General features: G+C 40.9%; 3 protein-coding genes across 7 annotated transcripts in view; all 3 read left to right on the forward strand.

Annotated features, from left to right (window-relative positions):
* The first annotated feature begins 1,106 nt into the window (after positions 1–1,106).
* On the forward strand, positions 1,107–10,763 carry ptdss1a (phosphatidylserine synthase 1a). 2 transcript variants are annotated; one of them, XM_008432544.2, is made up of 13 exons: positions 1,107–1,562; positions 1,950–2,041; positions 3,185–3,229; positions 3,349–3,473; positions 3,602–3,760; positions 3,968–4,119; positions 5,148–5,289; positions 6,783–6,895; positions 6,998–7,063; positions 7,527–7,626; positions 7,778–7,846; positions 8,595–8,661; positions 9,297–10,763. In XM_008432544.2, exons 1-13 carry the CDS (start codon positions 1,381–1,383, stop codon positions 9,377–9,379), a joined length of 1,395 nt encoding a protein of 464 aa, XP_008430766.1. In that variant the 5' UTR covers positions 1,107–1,380; the 3' UTR covers positions 9,380–10,763. The 2 variants fall into 2 exon arrangements, with proteins under 2 accessions (XP_008430766.1, XP_008430767.1); XM_008432545.2 differs by lacking the exons at positions 1,107–1,562; positions 1,950–2,041 and adding an exon at positions 2,436–2,553.
* A 1,001-nt stretch (positions 10,764–11,764) lies between these two features.
* On the forward strand, positions 11,765–13,810 carry LOC103478595 (E3 ubiquitin-protein ligase NHLRC1). Its single transcript, XM_008432537.2, has one exon. It carries the CDS (start codon positions 11,963–11,965, stop codon positions 13,160–13,162), a length of 1,200 nt encoding a protein of 399 aa, XP_008430759.1. The 5' UTR covers positions 11,765–11,962; the 3' UTR covers positions 13,163–13,810.
* A 1,091-nt stretch (positions 13,811–14,901) lies between these two features.
* Positions 14,902–22,228, forward strand: part of kif13a (kinesin family member 13A) — a 42,389-nt gene continuing 35,062 nt past the window's right edge. For 3 of the 4 annotated variants that reach the window (XM_017309651.1, XM_008432533.2, XM_017309652.1), the window contains exons 1-2: positions 14,902–15,376; positions 15,614–15,704. In XM_017309651.1, coding sequence (XP_017165140.1) covers positions 15,322–15,376; positions 15,614–15,704 — 146 coding nt within the window. In that variant the 5' untranslated portion in view covers positions 14,902–15,321. The remainder of the gene's footprint in view (positions 15,377–15,613; positions 15,705–22,228) is intronic. The other variant, XM_017309653.1, reaches the window with a different exon arrangement.

Genomic DNA, 22,228 nt, shown 5'->3' on the forward strand with positions numbered 1-22,228 from the left:
GGCATAAATTTAATTTCTAAATAATTAGAAAATTGCTAGTTTGGGTGACGATCCTCCAGGGTTCGGGTAACGGGGAACTTATCGGAAGCCAGGTGTAGAGTTATAAGTGGCCACAAGAGGGAGACAAACACAAAGCAAGTCGTGTTTCTTCAACATTCCCTGGAAGTCGAGGTTTGTATTCCAGGAAAAACGTTTTGTTAAAACTTTCAAAGCTTTTATATCTAGCTCTTTATTCTCCGTATTGGTGAGATGTTCTGAGTGAGCCACAAAAAAAAAAAAAAAAAAAAAAAAAAAAATAGACAATTTAGTCTGTTCGGTTTTAGACATTTATTCTGCACTTCATTTTACGTTCAGAAATTGCGTTATTTGTGTTCTATTCACTCATTGTGTGTAATGTTCCACCTGAAGAAATTGAAGTGGTGACTTAAATACATTTTTAAAGCCATTTGCCATGGTTTAAAGTCCTTCAGCTGAAAACTCACATGATGTGCCAGATAGGACTGGCACATCATGTCATAACTGGCACACAGTCAGCTGGCTGACTGTGCTAATTCACTTTGTTTATTATTATTTTTTTCTGAAAAAGAGTAGATTGTGTCACTGAGCAACAGTAAAGTCCTTTTTCTCCTTAGCCCATGCATTTTTCTAACATGTCTGGTTCAAGGGTTGCAAACAGACTTCTCTATTGGCAAAGCACAAAATATCTGAAGGACTCACTGACTGGCAGAGTTCACTTTAAATAATGATTTAAAAATTCATGACTGCTCATAATCATAGTCTGACTCCAACAAAGAATCTAACTCTTGAATGGGCTTTGCCTCACAATCGTCTGACGGCTAGTATAAATATTCTTTATTTAAAATCGGTTTTTTTTGTTGTTTTTTTTCCCTTGGGCTCAAAAATGAGTATACAAAGAAATCTTCATGAGTTTAACTATTTGAACTATGTAAGAGATTTAACTACATATTTGATAATTTATCCAGATGCATGCAAGAATTTGAAGTGAAGGTTACCGAAAGAACTGATTCTTATTGATGATACGAGTCAGAAGAACCAGATCATTGTCAGGAACCCTAATGCCCGTCCCCACATAATGATAAGGTCGAACAAAACTCTTCCGCTTTGTGTTTGTGAAGCTCCTCAACAAACCAATCATAACCTAAACTGAACGCTTTCTCTGGAGCTCTCTCCTCTCTGAGCTCATCGCTTTCTGCTTGCACACCGCCAGTTAGTTATGTAACTTTATTTTATTTTTTTTTCCGTTGCCTGCTCGTCTGATCTGGTGGCTGCGGATCACTTTCTCATGTCGCCCCAGCCGCTGTGAGGAGCCGCCGCTGCTGCCACTGCTGCTCCTGCTCCGCTGGCCGCGTCCTGCCTGCCATGGCGTCCGTGTATAGCGGATCCCATACGTTAAGCAAAGATGATGTCAACTACAGGATGCATTTCCGAATGATTAACGAGCAGCAGGTCGAGGATATCACCATCGAGTTTTTCTATAAACCGCACACCATCACGCTGCTGACATGCACCGTGCTCAGTTTGATGTATTTCGCGTTTACAAGGTGAGAGGAGTGCGCCGCTAACGCTAGCTTAGCCTAGCCTAGCGACAGTGATGCTCGGATACAGGAAGCTCAGCTAGCGAGCTTTGGTGCTCTCTGAGCTTTTTCCCATCATGGATGATCATTTTTTTAATCTTTAAAGTAATCAAACACGAGCTACAAAATAGGCGTTGTTTAGGTTGTGTTGTTTTTCTTTCGCTGCAACATTGTAGAAACGAGTGATAACATTGCATTTTTAGCTAAACGTGCCATATTAGTTAATGTTTTATCTACGAGCCTGAGTTGCATATCCACAGTAAAGGCAATATAAACTATGGTTACGCAATGGGCAGGGCTGTGTGTCATAGTTCAGAGCTGCTAATTAGTGATTGTTTTTCATCCTGTCTGCAGAGATGATGGAAATCATGACAATAATGTCTGGGTGGGGCTCATCCTGGTCATCTCCTTCTTCCTGGTCATCAGTGTTTTGGCATTTCCCAACGGTGAGAGCACAACATAGTGTTCCCAGAAATTGTGGATGTTATTTTGTGCAGTAATGTGAGTAAAGATGTTTGAAGACATTAGTTATAATGCTGTAAATTAGGCAGAGAGAGAGAGAAGTTTGTCACGTAAGTGCATGAAACAAGAAACCTGCAAGCATAATGATTTAAATGTTTGTCACTAGAGACGCACCTAAGGACTGTAAATTACAAGATATACCTTTGTTTGTGTTGAAAATGTTGCCAAGTTCACAATAAAATGATTATAGTTAAACAATTATTTATTTTTGAATAGCGGTTTAACCTATCACAAGACTTTTCTGCAAAATGCTTTGAAAATAAATAACAATGGAGTTCAACATAATATTTGAGAGTAAATAAACTTTTAGTTTGTTTTCATGTGTCAGACCGTTAAATCATTGACTAATTTATTGCACCTACAAAGAAGTTTTAAATAGTTTCTCTTCGATCGATGAGTTAATAATTTATGAGGACCAGAGGCGTGAATACCCGGGGTGTGTGAAAGAGTTTAACAGGATTTCAAATGAATTTCAAAACAGATAAAATTATTCACATTTTCTAACTGTCTTAAGTATGTTAGTGAGGGATTAATGTGGCTAGCATTCCTTTTATTGGAGCATAACTTTACACCAAAGCAGGATTCGGTATCTTTGGTCTTCGCCTTAGGCCTTCACAGCAGGCCTTCACAAAGACCTGTTGTGAAGGCCGTCACAGCGCATGCCTGTCAAATTATAAACTTAGCAGGCATGCGCTATGACGACTCTTTCCCCCAAAGTAATGGTGATTGTTGAATATACAGTTTGAATCTGTATGTTTGTTTACCCCTTAATCTAGTTTCGAAATTGTCTTTTTTTTTTACAGTAAAGGAAGTGCAACGATTGCCTGTATGTAGGAGGAAAGAGCCGAACATGGCATGTTGAAGCTACATTTGAACACAGGCGTGAACAGCGTCTGTCAGTGGGGTCACTCTTGCTGTCTATTGTTAGTACAAGGCTTAAGCTGGCATGAAACCTCCACTACTAGTATCCAGTGATCTCAGCTCTTATCAGTGAAGCAGTAAATCTCGGCTCAGTCAGAGATCGGTTCCCATCGTTTGACATGTTGTCTTAATAAATCTGCTTTCAGGCCCCTTCACCAGGCCGCATCCAGCAATATGGCGGATAGTGTTTGGTGAGTGTCTAGCGAACGTATTTCGGAGCAAATATATATATATATATATATATATATATGTTTATTTATTTTTTCATAGATTCTTTCCTTGCTGAAGGTTGTGTTCTTCTGTTTTTAAGGTCTGAGTGTGCTCTACTTTCTGTTCCTGGTTTTCATCATCTTCCTCAACTGGCAGCAGGTGAAGCAGCTCATGTACTGGTTGGATCCCAACTTGCGCTACGCCAAGAGAGAGGCAGACATTATGGTTTGTGACGACGGCATACAGTGGAAAAAAAACAACAACAAAAACGACGTTCTTGTCTATTTGCTTTCTGCTTCTCCCGCCGTTGGCGGGGGAGGTCATAACGTGGCTGTCTGTGCCGTCGCCCGCAGGAGTACGCAGTGAACTGCCACGTCATCACCTGGGAGAGAATCATGAGCCATTTTGACATCTTTGCGTTCAGCCATTTCTGGGGCTGGGGCATGAAGGCCCTCCTCATCCGAAGCTACGGCCTCTGCTGGACCATCAGTATCACCTGGGAGCTGACGGAGGTAAACAAACACTCCAAACAATGAAACCTCCACAGCTGTGAGCCTCCTGGCTGCCTGCCTGCCTAAATCACCAAAGCTTGTGATGTAATGTGTTTATGTAACGGCGCAAGAGTCAGATTATTTTGACGTTCGATATTAAATTCAGATTTTACACTCGTGGTCCGGTCTCCAATCATAATAGTCTTTTTTCTTTTCTGTATTTAACAGCTTTTCTTCATGCATTTGTTGCCCAACTTTGCCGAGTGCTGGTGGGACCAGGTGATCCTGGACATCCTCCTGTGCAACGGAGGAGGAATCTGGCTCGGAATGACCGTCTGCCGCTTCCTAGAGATGAGGACGTACCACTGGGCTAGTATTAAGTACGAATTTACGCCCCAGAATTTATCAGCAGGCGTTTCACGTCAGCGTTTCGTCTTTTAGCTGCGACCTCCTGGTGCTGATTCTTGTTCGTTCTAATTCCTCTGTGAAACTACAACAGAGCTTGAACAGTCATTAATTATGTCAGAAGCGAAGGCAAAGTCGCACAGTATTTTTCAGAGGAGATGATTAAGACAGATTTTTAGTAGTATTTAAACAAAGAAGGCAAAATAAATAAGAAGTTAACATCCTAATCTGTTTTAAGCACAGAATATTAGCTTTTATGTGGGGAAGCATTACTGAAATGAAACGGTGAGATTTCCAAATGATTCGTAACAAAACAGAGGTTGAAACGTCAAAAAGATAAAACAGATCGACTGAATTTTAGGTCGCTCAGGCTTTCTGTTATCAGCTGAAAGTCCTGCTCTCTCTTGCAGGCTGAAGAAAAACTGCAGAGAGTTTTTGGGATGTTCTTACACAGTTGTGGTTCCTCTGACTCTGTTTTTAAAAACCTCAAAAAATAACTAACTAGTTTACTTTTTTTCCACCCAGTAGCAACTTCCATGCTAAAGATTGTTGTTGCTCTCATGTGGAAGAATATTTGCATGTGCTGCGTTTACTGATGGAAAAAAAGTTATTTTTGAGTTTGTGAATAAGTTAACTCGATTTAAATCCAACTGTTTAAGGCGTTAATAAATACTAAAACAAACTCGGAAATGTTTCTTTTTTGAATAATGAAACAAATTTCATTGTCAAACTATATAGTGTTTATTGTTAATGTTGTGTATTTAGTTTTTTTTTGCAACTCTAAAGGATTTGTGTATAATTTAATCCCGTGTATAAAGGTATTACAGATGGGATTCCGAAATTATTTTAAAAGATAATCCCAGAAATTAATCAAAAAGGCGAAGTCGAATGCCTTGTATTGCGACGTCAGCTCTGTTTGCTCTCGCTGAAGGCATTAGAATAATATTTTTTAATAAATCTGCCAGTAAGTCTGCGTAATCCCACTTCTATCCCACTTAATCAGGGACATCCACACCACCACGGGGAAGATCAAGCGAGCCGTGCTGCAGTTCACGCCTGCGAGCTGGACCTACGTGCGCTGGCTTGATCCAAAGTCCTCCCTGCAGCGGGTCACAGGCGTCTACCTGTTCATGATCATCTGGCAGGTGGGTCACCGGCCAAATCCTGCTCTGGCGTCTCAACGGCGACGTGAAGCGCTGATGATTCGGATATCATCCGGCTCGCTAAGTCCCCCGCTGAGCTGATTCCTTTGTCTGTTGGTGAAATCTTAATCCTCACAGATCCATTAAGCACACAGGTGTTTTGTCGTCGACACATTCGACACATTAATCCTTTACGGCTGAGGCCGTTTGAGTAAATGTTTTAGCCTCTTGCTGTTAAATATGATGCTACCGATTTTTTTATTTTGTTTTCGTGACACACCCAGTTGAAGCATTACGTGCTGACGGCTGCTCTTTTTTGAGAACCACTTTAAGAGATGGATTCAGATTCAGCCGTTCAGAGCGGGGTCTGGCTTCTCTCACTTCCTCTTCCTGTTTAGCCGTTTGCTTTGCCGCTGCCAACAGGTTTGTTTTCTGGTGCCGAGGATAAAACGCGACCTGCCTCAGAGTGTTGGAGCCTGAGGCTACGCTCTTTATCTGTGAAGCTGTTTACGATCTCAGCCCTCTTGGATACAGTTTCTTTTACAAACGTTTCCCACATTTTGAACAAAGCCCCTGTTGAGTGTCGTTTTCCACACCCATGCTTGCTCTGTGCTCGTGTCAGCATGTTTCAAGATCATGTTTCTATTAGGTGGAAATTAAAAAAACAAAAAAAAAAAACACTGTCTACTCTGTAGCTGCTCCAAGCTAATTTCCTCCTTTTCCAAATGTTTCCTGAAATGGCAAGATTTGCATTATTAAAATAAGATGGGATGCATTTTATTCTTTTTACAGTTCAGAAAAAAAACACTCCACAAATATTGTTGCTACTTGTAGGAATGTTGGATTTAAGTACATTTATTAAATAGGGAAATAAACATGTTAAGCAAAAATACGTTTTAACTAAGTCATTGGTTACTGACACATCAATACTTTCCTATAAACCATTTCAGAATTAGTTTTGGTTTTATACAACTATGTCAAATGTATGACATGCTCTAATTGATTCAGTAAAACCATTTTTAGTTCACTCTGTTTCACGCCACTGTCCAGAGGTGTGCAGCAACAGGTGGGGGAGGGACAGTAATACATTATCCTCTATTAGCCTGGTGACAACTTAACTTATCTCAGACACTTTCAATGGACTTTTGTGTAAAAGATTTCCAAATGTAGGGACAGTATGGCGGTAAATCTTTGTGATTTTGAAACCATAACTGTCTAAAACCTGTTTATACTGAGAAACTGCTGACCGGTTCAGGCCTGGTCAGAGAAATACTTAAAACTGTAACAAACAAGGCTAGATTAGGAGACACATTTGTTTTTGTCATGAGAAACCAGCAATGTGTTTTCAGTTGTTTCTCTGATCTTTTTATTTAAAAATGAACGCGTGGCTCAGACTTCTTCAAGTCTGGAAGCTACACTGTATGTGTCAACAGGTATTTTTGGTGTTTTCACACAGCCTCCGTTACTGAAACCAGCTTTATTTGTTTTCCTCACAGCTAACAGAACTGAACACATTCTTCCTCAAACACATTTTCGTCTTTCCCGCGAGCCACGCTCTCAGCTGGTGTCGAATCCTGTTCGTTGGCATCATCACAGCTCCGACAGTACGGTACGCTGTTACGACGTTTCTTTTTCTCTGGGGCAAGAAAACGGCTGAGACGTGTTGGTGAAATAAATGAATGCCTGCATTGTGTTTGTTTTTTTGTTCCAGGCAGTATTATGCATACCTCACAGATACACAGTGTAAGAGAGTGGGGACGCAGTGCTGGGTCTTTGGGTGAGTATTAGTGGGAAAATATGTAACTTTAGTGGAAGGAAAATGAGACTATAGTGGCAGGCAGATGGAGGTGGAGATGACTCAGAAAATCAGCAGTAAATTTCCTCCTTTTAGTCTTTTTTCTTTCTCTCCAAAGGTATCAGATTATGAGGACATCTGTCCTAAACCTTCTTTAGGCGACCCACAGATTCCTGTTAGATTTTGAAAAAAAATATATATATATTTTATTTTAATTGAAGGATATATGTCAAATTACATTTTGAAATGCATCAAACTTTTTTTTTATTATGGTTCAATTCTTTACATGAGAAATAATGGCATTTTAACTGGGGGGCTGTAAACTTTTTACATCCAGCGTACATGTTTGACCGAGGCCTTGTGTCTCCTCGTTCAAACTAAAAATATCCTCCAGGTTGGCCAAAGGTTTCAGTCCGTGATCGTTTCCCCCTCTCGCTGTTTGCAGGGCGATAGCCTTTCTAGAGGCCTTGGCGTGTATTAAATTTGGACAGGACTTGTTCTCAAAAACACAGATCCTCTATGTGGTCCTCTGGCTGCTCTGTTTGGTAAGAACGCCATTTCTGTGCAACGTCACACAACCGCTGCTTAAAAATATGTACTTTAACCACCAAACAAATGACTTTCGACGAGTTATTGTCATAGATGAATGCTTTTTCCTGAATTATTTGACAGCTTGTGCTATGTTCCTGTTTTCAGGCCTTCATTACATTCCTGTGTCTGTATGGGATGGTGTGGTATGCAGAAACATATGGTCCAAGGGGAAAGGTGTGTTTTATTGTTTCAGCATTCAGGAATGTTTCTTTTTGTAATCCAGTACTTAGTAGCAGGGTGTGTGTGGCATAGAGAGACGGTGACTTTCAGGTTTCGTCCAGCGTTGGCTTCCATTTTTATTATAACTGAAATGAGCTCCAAATTATTATTATTTTTTACTGCATTGAGACGATGTTTGTTGTTAATTAGCGCTATGTAAATAAACCGTGTGTTCATTATGTGAATAATTAAATGAGGATTTATCTGGAGCACTTAAAAACATCATCCTTACCAAGAATCCAACAGTGACAGTCGCCGATACCGGGGTTTTCTCCTTTATTTGAAGCCGGGGTTCTAGTCGTTTCATTTCCTGGGGCGAAAAAGTCAAATAGAGAAACTTTTTTGGTGGGTGAAGAAAAATGTATCTTCTTCATCTATTTACTATTGCTGTAGCAAAAGAGCAGTCACATTTTCATTTCACTTTCTTTTAAAATATCTTGTTCTGAAAACTAAACAATTCTTTTCTTTGCTGAAAACAATTGGCTGCTGTTTTCTTCTGTTACATAAACTTTGCCTTCATTCATATTTGGTAGTAGTTAGATTTTCTTTAGGGCAGTAACTGAACTCATTAGTACAAAACTTTAAGGGTTTTGTCTTGTGAAGTCTACTGGAAACATTGTGCAGGATCAGTTGCATGCTGTTACATATGATGTGTGCTCTGTTACAGGAATGTGTGTCATGTGTCTTTCCTCTCCTCTTGCAGAGCCTTTCAGAGTGTGAAGACAGTAACTACGCAGAGTCTCCTGACCACATGTCTGGGGATTTTAGAGGTACGGAGTCTCTACTGTTGTCTGTCAGTGACGACGTTTAGGTTGGGGGTTTTTTTGTTAGTTTTTTTTTGTTAAGCGCTGGCCCCTAGTCTCTGAACAAGTGTTTCATTCAGGGTTTGTTTACAGTCTTGAAAAGTTGTGAAATCTACTTTTACTAATTTCTATGTCTGGATAAGTTTGGAAAATGTAAAATTGAGTTTGGGTAAAAAGTTTATTTTGCAGACTATCCTTATTTTTTTTTATCTAACCAAGTTTGGTTAAAGGGCCAAAAAAAGCATAAAAACTGCAATTATATTTTCTTTTCACAGATAGAATAACGGTAGAAGTGTTCAAAGACTATGCTTTTAAAAATTCTGCTGGTATTTGATAAGTCCAGATTTTGAGAATGGCGCTTTACTGCAGGCAACGAGTCGCCGCTTGAAAATCAAAAGTCAAACTATTGAACATAGATGAGACACACTGACTTACTTAATTACTTAAAAACTGATGAGTTTTATTTTATTTTTTGTAGTGAAATTTTCTGAATGTTACAAAAACTGTAAACAAAAAAAAAAAAAAAGCAGGAACTATAAATATCCGCTTTGTGTGTATTTTTTACCTGAATTTATCTTAAATGTTTGAACGTCACATTTTAGATGACATGGACTCAAACGGTGAGAGCCCTACGATCAGACGCAGAGGGAAAAACAAACCCTTAAACGGCATCGACAGCCAGTAGTAAGCTGAGCCGGGGAGGCCGCGAGACATCCGAGCTCCTTCTGCAGAAGATCCTGAAACTTCACCATCCCACCACCACCACCGCCGCCGCCGCCACTTTCTGGAGAGAGGGAGAGCAAGACATCGGATAATAGGAAGCGGATGAACAGGTGATCGCTGTGTCGTGATGAAAAGTGTAGCGGCTCAAACTACAGAGACGCACGTCGCAGAGGTGTGTGATCAAGAAACTCCTAAACCACTAATCACAGGTTTCTTTGTGTGTGACTGAGAGCGAGACAGTCTGTGGGCGTGTGAGAGAATAAAAGCGACTGTAGCTGTGACTGCATGTGTCCACTGTAGTTTTTAAGTTACAACACGATATATCACTGAAGGCTGGCATGTATGCCAGTAAGTTGGTTCAAAAGCATCATGATGTTAAAAGCCATTTTAAAGATTTGATCACTTTATTTGAAGCCTCTGGTTTTTTTTTGGGGGGGGGGAGGGGGGTTTGCTCTTTTTTTGTACTTGCATTCTTCACTGATTACCTGTTTACTTCCAAAATGTTTGCATTGTTCTCTCTTTTTTTTTTTTTTTTTTAATACTTGAATGTGGGCAGAATTTCCATGCCAGACAGCTTTGGCTTGTTAGCGTGATCAGCTGAAGGTTCATTTTGTAAAGAAGCACACAGTTAAAGCACTTTGCAGGATATTTTCCCTGAAAATACTGTACATTTCGTAATGTTCTAGTATTATGTGAACTATTGTGATCCAGAGTGACTTTACTTTCTCCTCTCCGCCTGTGGCTGCTACGTTATTTTTAATTTTTCTACGTTTGAAGGGCAATTATTCAGACTCTTGCATGTCGGTGTGCAGGTGGTTTTCTTTTCCCGCCGACCTTCTCGTTCCGTTCATTTCTTTTTGCATGACTGTCAAATCAAGTGTTTTAATAGGATAATGTTACAACAGTAGGAAAAAAAGAAAAGTCTTTATATTATCTAAACCTGAACACAAGTATTGTCTTTTACTGTCTAACATTTTTATTCACGCCTTGTGCCTGTTTGCATGGAATTATTTCTTATTCCTAACGCTTCTCTTCTCGGTCTGTATTTAGGCTAAGCTCTCTGTTATTGGATACTCTCACCTTGGGAGTTTCGTCAGAGCTCTGTTGTCATTTTGCTCTATCAGTATCATCTCGGCACTGAGATATTTTGCGTATCCTCGACAATCCGAATGCTGGCCTCGGTGAAACGGTCGCCGGGGCAACATTAGGCTTTGTAAATGGTACGTCGTCTCTGGATATACATTTCATTTTGCCAAAAACATTACTGTTGAAGATGACCTGTGCTATTTGTTTCACTGTGAAAAAAAAAAAATCAACATATTAAAATGTTTTACATTTCCTCTTAATTTTCAGATCTCTGGTGTATTTTTTTAACAATCATCCTTAAGTTTTAAATTAAGAATTAGAAATATGTTACAGTCATCTTTAACGTTGATTTTACTTTTTTTTTTACTTAACATTCGTGGAAATTGAATAATCTTATTCAGACTCTGAAGGACACTCCAGCAGGATGTAAGTGCTCCTCGACCTGCTGACTTCAGCGCTGCCCGTCTGGAGTCGGATTTCATTCAGGCTGCACATCATGAAAGTCGTACAGAAATAGCTTCTTAACGCTGAGCCATACCAGGATCTACAGGGCCTTGGAGCATATGTCCTACACGTTGACCTTGCCCACATTTTATTTTATCCTACAACCACACATTTTAGCATATATTTTTGGTTTTAAGGCACATGAATACAAATGAAAACATAAATATGCAAGTAATTTGAAATGTTCAGCATGCATTTGTATCCAGTTGCCCTGAGGCTAAACTTTGTAAAAACTCCCTTTGCATAATGTCAACTTCAGTTTGTTTTGCTAAATAGCATCTGCAAGCATCAATTTTCTTTTGTGTTTTGGTCTGGACTTTGACTGAAACATTCCCAGCACATCGACATGCTTAAACAAGTCATCCTATTGTAGTTTTTTTCTTAATCCTCACAACATGATGCTGCCACAACTCTGTGTACAGGAAAGTGTGTAGTGAAGCATTTATACAACACATACCATTTAGCATGTAAAATCAATTTTGGTCTTTTCTGATCAAACCACTATTTTCCATGTCTGTTGTGTCATTAAACTTGCCAGTGCCAAACTACTTTAAACAGAACCTCTATGGATTTCCTGTTTCCACTCTGTTCTCTTAACATTCTCAGATTTCTTTAATTTCTTTATGCTTTTTGCTCACTAGTGTTCAGCGACAAACTTGTGCAAATGCTAGCTGCAAATAGCAGTAGTAAATGTACAAAATTCACCTTATGAACTGTTATTTCCTAAAGAGGGCGCCAGAGAGCCTCAGCTAGATTTAAAACATCACGTGGTGACTGAGGCCTCCAAGCAGAGGACATGTAAACACAGAGCTTCTCCAGTCCATTTTGTTCCCTCCGTCTTTCTTCATCGTGTCGCCTCAGATTCTGAGATTTTCAGCTCGGTTTCGAGAACCTTATCCACCCTGCACTAGTCAGCCGAGCTGCCTCACCAGGACATCAGTGTATTTCAGTCACCATGGACCAGAGTCCTGATCTCCCACATCGCTGCTGCCCGAGTCCAGAGGCGACCCTGAGGGAAATCCAGCTCAACTTACTGGAGTGTAAAGTCTGCTTCGAGACGTTTAACTCGCAACAGAGGGAGCGCAGACCACAGAACCTTTCCTGTGGTCATGTACTCTGTCTGGAATGCATCACAGCTTTGTCCCATCCTCTCCTGAGGAAGCTGGAGTGCCCGTTCTGTCGACAGCTGTGCAGTGTTGACAGCACCTCCCATTGCCAGGTTCTTAGTGACCTGCAGGAGCTCCTTTTGTCCCAGATACCCTCGTCCTCCGCTCCCCCTCACAGGGCCAGAGGAGGATTTGTCTCGGAAACAGCTCTGCATCTTCTTGCTGCGTTTGGGGGCTGGGGCACCCTCATCAACCCCACTGGAATCGCCGTTTTGGGGTCTGCGGGGGGAGTAGTCGTGGTGCATGACGGAGAGAAGAGAGTGGTGGTGTTTAACCAACATGGGAGGAAGCTGCACAGTTTTGGAGAGAAAGGAACAGGCAATGGGGACATCTGTTACCCGGTGGATGTGGCAGTGAGCCCTACTGGTTATATCGTAGTGACAGATGCAGGGGATAAATCTGTGAAGGTTTTCACGTCCAGGGGAGTACACGTAGTGACGGTCAAAGATTGCTTCCAACTTCCTTGGGGCGTGGACACAGACTGTAGTGGGCACATCCTGGTTTCTGACCTCCAGGCTGGCAATCTGCTCAGAATTAAAGTGAACTTAAGTCATGGCACTATCCTGGAGAATCAAAAAGTCCTAGCCAACCTTCAGTGTCCCAAAGCGGTGGCTCACTGCCAGAAAACCGGAAACACAGCCGTATTGGAGCATCCAAGAGGAAGGCACCACAACACAAATTTGAAGGTGTTTACAAAAGACTTCCACCTTCTTTACCAGATGGACAGCTTCAGCCTGATCCTCCAGTCGTCCTTTAGGTTCAACATATCAGATGTGGCTTTCGGCAGTGATGGAGATGTGGTTGTGTCCGACTGCGATCAGGGGTTGATTTGTAGTTTAGGAAACCTTCAGAACCATCCAGTCCTGACTCCTCTTGTCGGGGACCGTCTCATTCGACCTGCTGGGTTGGTAATACTGAGCAACACGCTCGTCACAGTGGACGGTGGCGACCATACGGTGAAGATTTATTCTAGTAAACCCGGAGCTTGACGCAACATGGCCATTACGTAATAAGCAACCAAGACGGGGTATTGGAATAAAGTTCGTTTGAAGTATTACGTTTTCATGCTTTCTACTTTTAAATGTTTCTGCAGATTAACTTGTCTGTTTGAAGGATACTTATTATCTGCTGGGTGTATGCTATGACCAGGGTAATCAAGGAGCCCTAAAAAGTTGTGATTTGTTGTTTTCTAAAGTTTTCCCTTTCTCTAAACAGCTAAGAAGCACTTCTGTTTAAGTCAATTTTCCTGCTGTAAAGTGAACCTCCACCTCAAGCCTTCTACATGCGTTTCTTCATCTATCCATCAACTTCTGGTGCTACATTACTAATATAGGGAGGGAGTAAAACAAAAAAAAAAGTGGACGAAAATGTCGGATACAAAGGTAAAAGTTTCTGTGAGAGTACGGCCCAGAGAGTACGTTACTTAATGGCAAAATAAAAGATGAAACTGGAGGTTGACTCATGGGGGAACGAGCAAAATCTTCAAGACGGGTTGATCCAACAATGACTAATAAATACTTGGACGACTACTGAAACTACCCAAGTCTGATTACTGAGTGTTACACTGCTGAAAAAACAGAGGAAAATAAGCGATCATGATGTGTAAAGCAACAATAATAACAGTGAACACAAAAGTAGAAAAAAAAAAACAACCCTGCCACAAAAGTCCAGAAAGAACAAAAGTAACAAAACTTTGCATCCAAAATTGGCACACAATGTTTAAAAGTCATAGTAAAGGAACTGAGATGCTGATTGTGTAGCAATTTCATAATATCATCCCATATTTTTGTGTTAACTGAGGAGGGTCTGTGTAAGTTTTGTTAATTTGATAGTAATGGAATGGAAGTAATGGAAAAAGAAGAAAAACATGATCTGTCTTTGCATCTTTATTTAAAAAAAAATACAGCCCTGTAAAAATATAAAAACATAACTGAAAAATGAGCCTGTTTTACCTGCTTGTGGTCAAATCTGGGTGAGTAGTAATTCAAATTTGATTTGTTTTCTTTTCTTCTTCTCTATTTTTAATGCTGATAAAATCCCTATCAAAAATAAAGTGAAAAGAATTGCCCCCTTTTTTCATATTTCACTGCGACTATTGCATTTTGTGTCGGTAGGAGGCGCTGTTTCTCCAGAACAAATCAATGGTGTTACAATATATGAACGTTTTCGGATATATTTAAAAAACAGAGAGAAAAGCTTTTGTCGAGTCTGGATGAAAACAAATACGCATTTAAATGTTTTTATTGCACTGTGTGCTCAATCATTCCCTCCGTATGTGACTTCATGGAGTTTCATTCTTGATATGAAGAAAATACAAATCAAAGTTTTGCTGTTTGTGAGGACAAAACCAAAAACTACTATTACTTATTTATTTATCTATCAATATTCAAGTCTCTAATAATTACTTGGCTTGTTTCTTCACTGGTTTTTGCTGAGAAAACTCAATTACAACATCAACAGACATTTAAATGTGAAAGAGTATTTCATGGGAAAGAACAAAAAAAACAAAACAAAACGCATCTGATAATAAATTATAATCTTAATAATTTCACCGAGGTTAAGTAAGTTATTAACATACTATCAGAAATGTTATTCTGGTGTGCTTTGAAAGATAATGTTGCTTCATAAACCAGTTTAACTTCTTTAAAGTATGCCTTAATGTATGCCCCGCTTTTGCTCATTACGATGCTTACGTTAGTTGCGTGTCTATCACTTGTCATTATGCAGTTTGCCGTTTCTCCGCCGCTGCTTTTCTCCTCCCTGTTGAGGAGCGGCGCGGTGCGTAAATCCTTTCCCCTCCTTTGGCACAGCCTCTCCAGCCCTGCCAGAGGAGAGCAGTCGAGCTCCCGGTGGAAGATGGCGGTGTTAGGGATGCTGTCTGGGGCCGGAGCAGAGGGCTCGATCCGCACAAGGAGAGAACCCGGATGGATTTAAAGGAAGAAAAAATGAACTTGTCCGGATCTATTTTCCTCAAAATCTGGACTCCTTGGGGGCTTTTTTTGATGAACAGCGTCTGCTGAACGCGGTTTTAGTCTGGCAGAAATCCGAGGCTGCTTGTCGGGGGATTTACAGACTATACATTTATAGCTCGGCGCACAGACAGACCAGACAGGGTGGGAGTAAAAAAAAAAAAAAAAAGTGGACGAAAATGTCGGATACAAAGGTAAAAGTTGCTGTGAGAGTACGGCCAATGAACCGCAGGGGTAAGTGTTCAAAACGACGATTTCCGCTCGCAAACTCCTCTCTCGTTCTCGCTTGATCTTAAACTTTTGCTTTCCTCACCATTCTCTTGAGTTATAACCCTGAAGTCATGCCCGAGTGTACTTTCAACACAGCGAAAGTAGATCAGATTCTCCGACTTTTCACACCCCCACATTCTCCCTTATTTATTTATTTTTTCACAAAGAAAGAAAGAAAGAAAAACTTCTCTCTTTCTGCAGAGATTGAGCTGAATACGAAATGCGTGGTGGACATGGAGGACAACCAAACAATCCTGCAGCCTCCACCCTCAAATGCGAAAGGAGAGAACAGGTAATCACAGCTGAAATGCAACACGTCGTTTTGTTTCTGCAGATGGTTATGAACGCAGCAACATGCATCTTATGACTTCTTTGGGATCATCAGAGCAGAAGTCGTGATTGTGGGTGAAATGTCAGAACAATAACACAAAAAGCGATGAGAGAGAGAGAGAGAGAGAGAGAGAGAGAGAGAGTAGTCTGCTGCAAGAAACGAGCCGACGACTATGTACGTCTCAGAAAGGCTGCAGATGTTTTCCTTCTGAATAAAACTACACAGGTTATAGGTTGTTGAGAAACTCACTCGTGTTTGTGTTGCATAGATGTCAGCAAATAAACGCAGAGGGTTTACAGGAATACGGCGCTGCTGCTGCTGCAGAGGACACGGTGTCTGTCACCCACCTGACTGCAACATGATACTTCTTATGTCATTCACTTGAACTTTCCAATACCGATCGTTGCACTGTAAAACATCTCTACAATGCGTCTGGTATAGGAAGATGTCAGAACCGTACAGTTCATCGTCCCGCTTTTATCGGTTTCCATGGCTACCTTCAAACTCTGAACTCTGCTTATCTGTAAGTGAGGAGGACACGATCAGGAAAGGGCATTGAAGGGTGAGGGGGGGGGGCGGGGGGGGTCTCTGCTGTGTACGGTTTCACAGCCCATCGTCGTGTTGCAGAGGGAGAAATCGGGAATTGGGGTCAGGCAGAGGGACAGATGTGGAACAGGGCGGCATTTGGAAAGTGAAGAACTGGAAGTGAGCAAATGTAGAACATTTGACTGAGTAGAGCAGGAATCTACAACCTGCCTCTCAGTGTCTCTTCTCTTTATTAAGGGATTCTTAATAGCTGTTGGAATATGGTGAAAAACAACAGTGTTTTCAAACATACAAATAATAGTTTTAGTAGATTTTATATGCTTTCCTGCAATGCATACATAGTATTTCCACAACAGAACAATACTTCAGCAGCATCGGATCATTTTTTTGTTCAGTTCTTCTTATTTATCAATATGATGCAACGTACAAGCTGTTTTTCCTTATTTTCCATATACCGGTATATGAAACTTTCCATTAAAGATGTATTTGTACTACTGCATGTTCTTCTGTTGCCTGCTTTTATAGACTGTCATAGAAATTCATAAACCATCTTTCTTGGGTGGAGTGAGAAGGTTTTGCGGCTCTAATGTTATTTGACATGAGTGAGGGCCAAATGGCCAAAATGGTTGCTGACTCTTGGAACAGATGAAAACTCCATTCGAACTGGTTACCTTGAAGCAAATTATCACTGTGAATACAGCTTCCTTATTCAGATAACTTTAGAGGACAGTGATTATTGTCAGGCTTTTAGTACTTTTATCATGCAAGCCACACATCACAGTGCGGCTGCGTGATATCAGGAAAATGTGATATCCTGCTGTGTTTCGGAAGGTTTTATTGATAAAATAAGGTAAATTACAACTTTGATGTCTTTCTGCTTTGGGTTAAGTTGAAACATTAACCACAGATGGTTGACATTGTGGAAATTTCTATCATGGCAACGTGGTTTTGTTGAAAAACCGGAATCAGGCTACAACTGCTGATTTTTCAGGGAAATTCTAAATTGCTTGGGAATAAAGTTTCCTATTAAGATGTAAAACTGGCATTAAGCATGACACTAGATAGTTAACTCAAATGTTCACTGCTCTCCAAACTGCCTTTTGTTGTATTAAAATTGGGCACAGTGACATTGTGGTAATGTTTGATTTTCAATACATTCTGCAGCCATGCATGCCAACAACAGCTGTGTATGGTAGTGGCAGGATCATTCTGTGGGCCTTTCTTTATACCTGTTACTGACTGTCTGTAGCACTTTGCTAAGAAACCTCTGGTCAAGTCTGGGACTGGATCAGCTCAGGAACAAATGTAGGTCTTGGGTTTGTTCCTAGGAAACGTCAGGGCTGCCAAAAAAAGGTCACTGGTGTCAGATTTATAAGTAAATTACAGTAAACTCATCTTGTTCTGAAACATCAAATTGCTGCCTGGGATCTTAAACAAGTTGTTGCAGGTGATGTTAAATATAGCACAGTTTAAAGAACAAGTTGACTTTATTTGGCACGAGAAGTCCGATTTGTTTCGACTGTTTAATCCCAAACCTCAGGGTGTTGCAATAAATCTCCAGATCCAGGACTAATTTATGGTGTCCTGCACCAAAGCGCCATTAGATTGGATCGCTTCAGTCGAGCTCCCAGCATGCTCCATGTTTCATTAAGACTCGTCTCTGCTAAAAGTGAAGAAAGGGTGAAAGTTTCACATGGCCTCTGCGCACAAAGGCTCACTGAAAGTCTGTGATCTGCGCTGCCTTCTGATCTGACATGCTCTCCCGGTGTAATGAGGAGATCAGACTGCGTTTAGGCGGGGGATGAGTGTATGCTCATATTTCATGCCTGTTAGCGGTTGTCAAAAAATGTCATATTTGTCCCACAATGAAAGCTGCGCCTCAGTCTGGGTGCTCGGCTTGCTCGCTCTCCTCTGCTTTCCGTGTCACACATGATTAGACACCTGACCTGATTACCCACAGGCGCGCAAAACGTCTGACAGAATGCTGCAGTTTAGGCCTGATTGTTTTCCTGTTTTATTGACCGTTTTAAATAGACAAACAGCTTCATAGGGTGCTCAAATGTTCCCAGAGTGACTGCAGAGAACAAGAATGCATGTGAGATGTCAAGCTCTTTTCTTATGAGCTAAGGGGAATCTTGTAAATTTGTAACACTTTCTTAGTCAGCATTAAATAATGAGCTTACTGTGCCAGTAGCTCTGGTCGTTGCACTAATCTGTATTTAAAGCAATTATCAGAAGCGAGACTGCTACGCAATGGCTGCCGTCCAAGCGATCGAGCTCAGAAATCAAGCTCAAAGCTCAGCTCCTTGCAAAATAATGTAAGCATTTTTAACCCTTTCACTGCGTTACAATCACAAACTAAGATGTACTCAATTAAAATTGTAACAAAGCATACAGTAATTATGCTATAAAACAATTTCTCAATCATTGAGTATCTCTTGGAGCACATGGTGTTGTTGGGAATGCTTCGAATCCAGCAAGATAATGGGTGTCCACCTTAACTGATGAGCAGGACCAGGAGAGCATTAATCAGACAAGCAGCCCAGAGGCCCATGGTAACTTTGAAGGCAACTTCTGGGAGAATCTGTCGATTGGAAAACAATTAGTATGGTAATGCACCTTCATCAATTGGGCATTTGTTGAAGAGTGGCAAAAAGAAAGCCATAAGAAGACCAATCAGCCATTTGCTTCAGCCATGTAGAAGACTGCAAAAAGGTGAAAGATGACCCTGTACACACCATTCACACTATGAAACATGGCACGTTTTTTACATTAGCAATCCCAGAAATGCTGCTCAAAGTTCATGAGGAGGTGGATAGAGGTAAATGCAGAGCAGTCCTGTAAGAAAACATGTTAGAGGGAGCGCAAGACTTGGACATATTTGGTTTCACCGTCCCAAATATGTTTATGCATTAGTATGGCCTAGTCAAAGTGCTGATCAAAATCCAATTGTGAATTTGTGAACAGATTAGAAAAAGTTTGAAAAATTTATGATCTCAGATGATTTCCAACCAATCTTGCTGAGATAGCTTAAACAGTAGAACTTTCAGTATTGTCCTAAAATCCCCAATAAAACATGTAACAAAATGTGAAAAAAATAAATAAATCATGTTGATCATGGTTCAGGAAGTGTGAGAACTTTATGCCAGTTATGGGTTACCTGTTTCCATGTTGACAAGCGAGACACAAACATATTTTACCTTATCGTCCAGGGGAAGCTTTCATATCTGATTGATGTTCAGTATCACATCCACAGGAATGTATTTTATGAAGCTAAAATACGGTGGAAAACGCTCCGCGGTTTGTTTCAGTTTCACCCTCACTTGCCTTTAATTCCTGGTGTTTTGGATTTTGATAAAGTCATTTTGGTTCTGATCCTCAGTCCAGTTTACAGCCGTACAGCTCGAATGGTTTTCTCTGTGTTTATGTAACATTTCTGCTCAAAGATGCAATTCAGGCATGTAATTATTCAGGATTTCAATACTGCTGCTGCTCACTGTGTGTGTGTGTGGGTGTGTGCGCGCGCGTGTGTGTGTGTACGTGTGTTTTGGCTTCCTTGGTTTTGTAAAACCATGTAATTTTCCCGTTTTTTTCTGCCTGTGGAGCCCGCAGAAGAGGGGAGGGAGTGCCCTGATGTGTGGGGCTTTGCCAGCTTTTGAAGACACCTGTCCCTGCGTGTTGGAAATGTGTCAAATTCAGAGGGTATTAGCCTGCTGAATATGGCTGCAGGGGCCGGGGACCATGGGAAACTTTCTCTCTCGTGGGAATGCTCAGGCAGAGCGTCAGAAAGGAAACAGCTATAATAGATATTTTTATGAACGCACCACTTTAATCTGTGGCTGTTTGCTTAGAAAATTTTTTTTTTGATGGAAGAAGGGTAAAGAAACATTCTAAACGTTCTTTTAAACTGTTCTGCCAAGGTTTTTGCTTTGCAAAGATATTCTCGATTCTACATTTTTATTTGCATATTCTTTCAAGTTGATTGAACTGCACAGCTTTTCCTAAAATTAAGGACTTTTTTTTTATGTCCTTTGATGACTAAGCCTTATTGTATGCTCTGCAGAGCCTTTGGCCTTCCCTCGTGATCCCCGCACCCTTCTCCCCAGCTCTCCTCAGAAATGAACACTAATCTCACCGAAGGACAAGTGAAGCAGTTTGTGACTTCAGGCCAAAAGGTTATATTTCCCTGAGTCTCACCTTTCTGCTCGTTGGGCAGAATGGCATATTTGAAACAGAAGTCTGAGAGAAGTAGTTTTTCTTTCAGGTTCCAGTCATCTCTCCTTAGGTGCACAGACATAATAAATGCTGGAAGGAGCCGGGGGTGAACAGAAATACCTGAGGCGACTGTCTGTGTAGGGGGTGAGTGGTGGTGAGTAATGGCAAGAAAATGCCCTGCGACCCACAGAATGGGGCCATATTACACTTATGGTGCATGTCAGTCACCATACAACAATTGAATTAGGGGACAGAGTGTTGGAAAAAACACCTGAATCTCCACAATTTTGACCTAAAAATCAAACGCTTGCCTTTTTATCCCCAAAAGCGAAATGAAAAGCTGCTTTAATCTGATGATTTTATGATGATCTGCGGAGGAATGTCTTTATCTGATAGTGTCTGTCCCCAAGCTTGTAATTTCCACCCTAATCTCTTCTTATCATTGGTGGTTACAAGAGCTCAATTAGGTTTATCTCCACCAGGCTGTGTTGTCTTGCTTCCTTAGGTATTGCTGTCTGGTTTGTGTGGAGAGGGGCTACAATTAGAGGCTCCTCTGTTAGGATGCTGCTTTTACTGTCCTCCCACTCTTTGAATTATCCTGAACTAACACCCCCCGTCACGCTTTCTGCATATTTCAATTCAGTGACTAGGAAGAAAAAAAAAAATTGTAGGAAAACAGTGCTCCCGTTTTACAATGCTGCACATTTGACAATGCTGCATACACTATTTGATCACTAGCTATGTGCCACAGATGTTTTTTTGGGCATGATGCAAAATTGTGCTGCATGATCACAGCAAATGTCACTCTATGCGTACGCCGCACGTCTGCGTCTTCATTGTAGACGTGAACTCAAGCACCACAGCATTGACTTAACAATAAGGTCACTTAATTGCACTTTACACTGTCCAGTCTCTTCACTTTCCTCAGGATGCTGGATGCTTGAAAATGAAACTAATGGGACGATTGTTTGGTTAATTTGTCAAATAAACATCTGACCACTGATCATCATTGACCACTGATTCAATGATGTGAGAGTTTCCATCAACGATGAAACTCTCACATCATTGAAATTTAATTTCCAGGCAGTCAGTTGACCTTTAACAAAAAAAAAACAAGAGAACATGAGAATCACATCACAGCAGAATTAAAATACCCAGAACAGAACATTGTGAATTTCACATCCATTGATCCCAACACATGCGCTAATCAGCACTGACACATACTTCAAAGGCGTGACAGGGTGCTCTCCCTTTGTACTCAAGCATCATATTTCTTTTAGTTTTGTGTCTGATTACAACTAGAACGGCCTTTGAGGTCAAAACCCAGTATTTGGAGTTTCCCCAGCAACCCAGAGATCTATATTTGATTTGACTTGTGTGTGYGTGTGTGYGTGTGTGTGYGTGTGTGYGTGTGTGTGTGTGTGTGYGTGTGYGTGTGTGYGTGTGTGYGTGTGTGTGYGTGTGTGAAAAAGTCTAAACTATTTACAAGCACTAGCGTAGGTTGTTCATTAAACTTGTTTTGTCCAACAAGTATTTGTAAACATGTTCCCTCAGTGTTGGATCACATAATATGAAGGAAAATATATCGTTATTGACCCATTGTGAACTAGAACGGGTAGATATCACCTAATCTTAACTGCAGCTGAGAGGAACTGATGTGTAAGGACGAGGCCACCTGTGAGAGCTCGTGGGGGGAAGATGCCTGTTTTTACATTACAATGTTC

This window comes from Poecilia reticulata, linkage group LG16 (genome assembly GCF_000633615.1).
Source record: "Poecilia reticulata strain Guanapo linkage group LG16, Guppy_female_1.0+MT, whole genome shotgun sequence".
Lineage (NCBI taxonomy): Eukaryota > Metazoa > Chordata > Actinopteri > Cyprinodontiformes > Poeciliidae > Poecilia > Poecilia reticulata.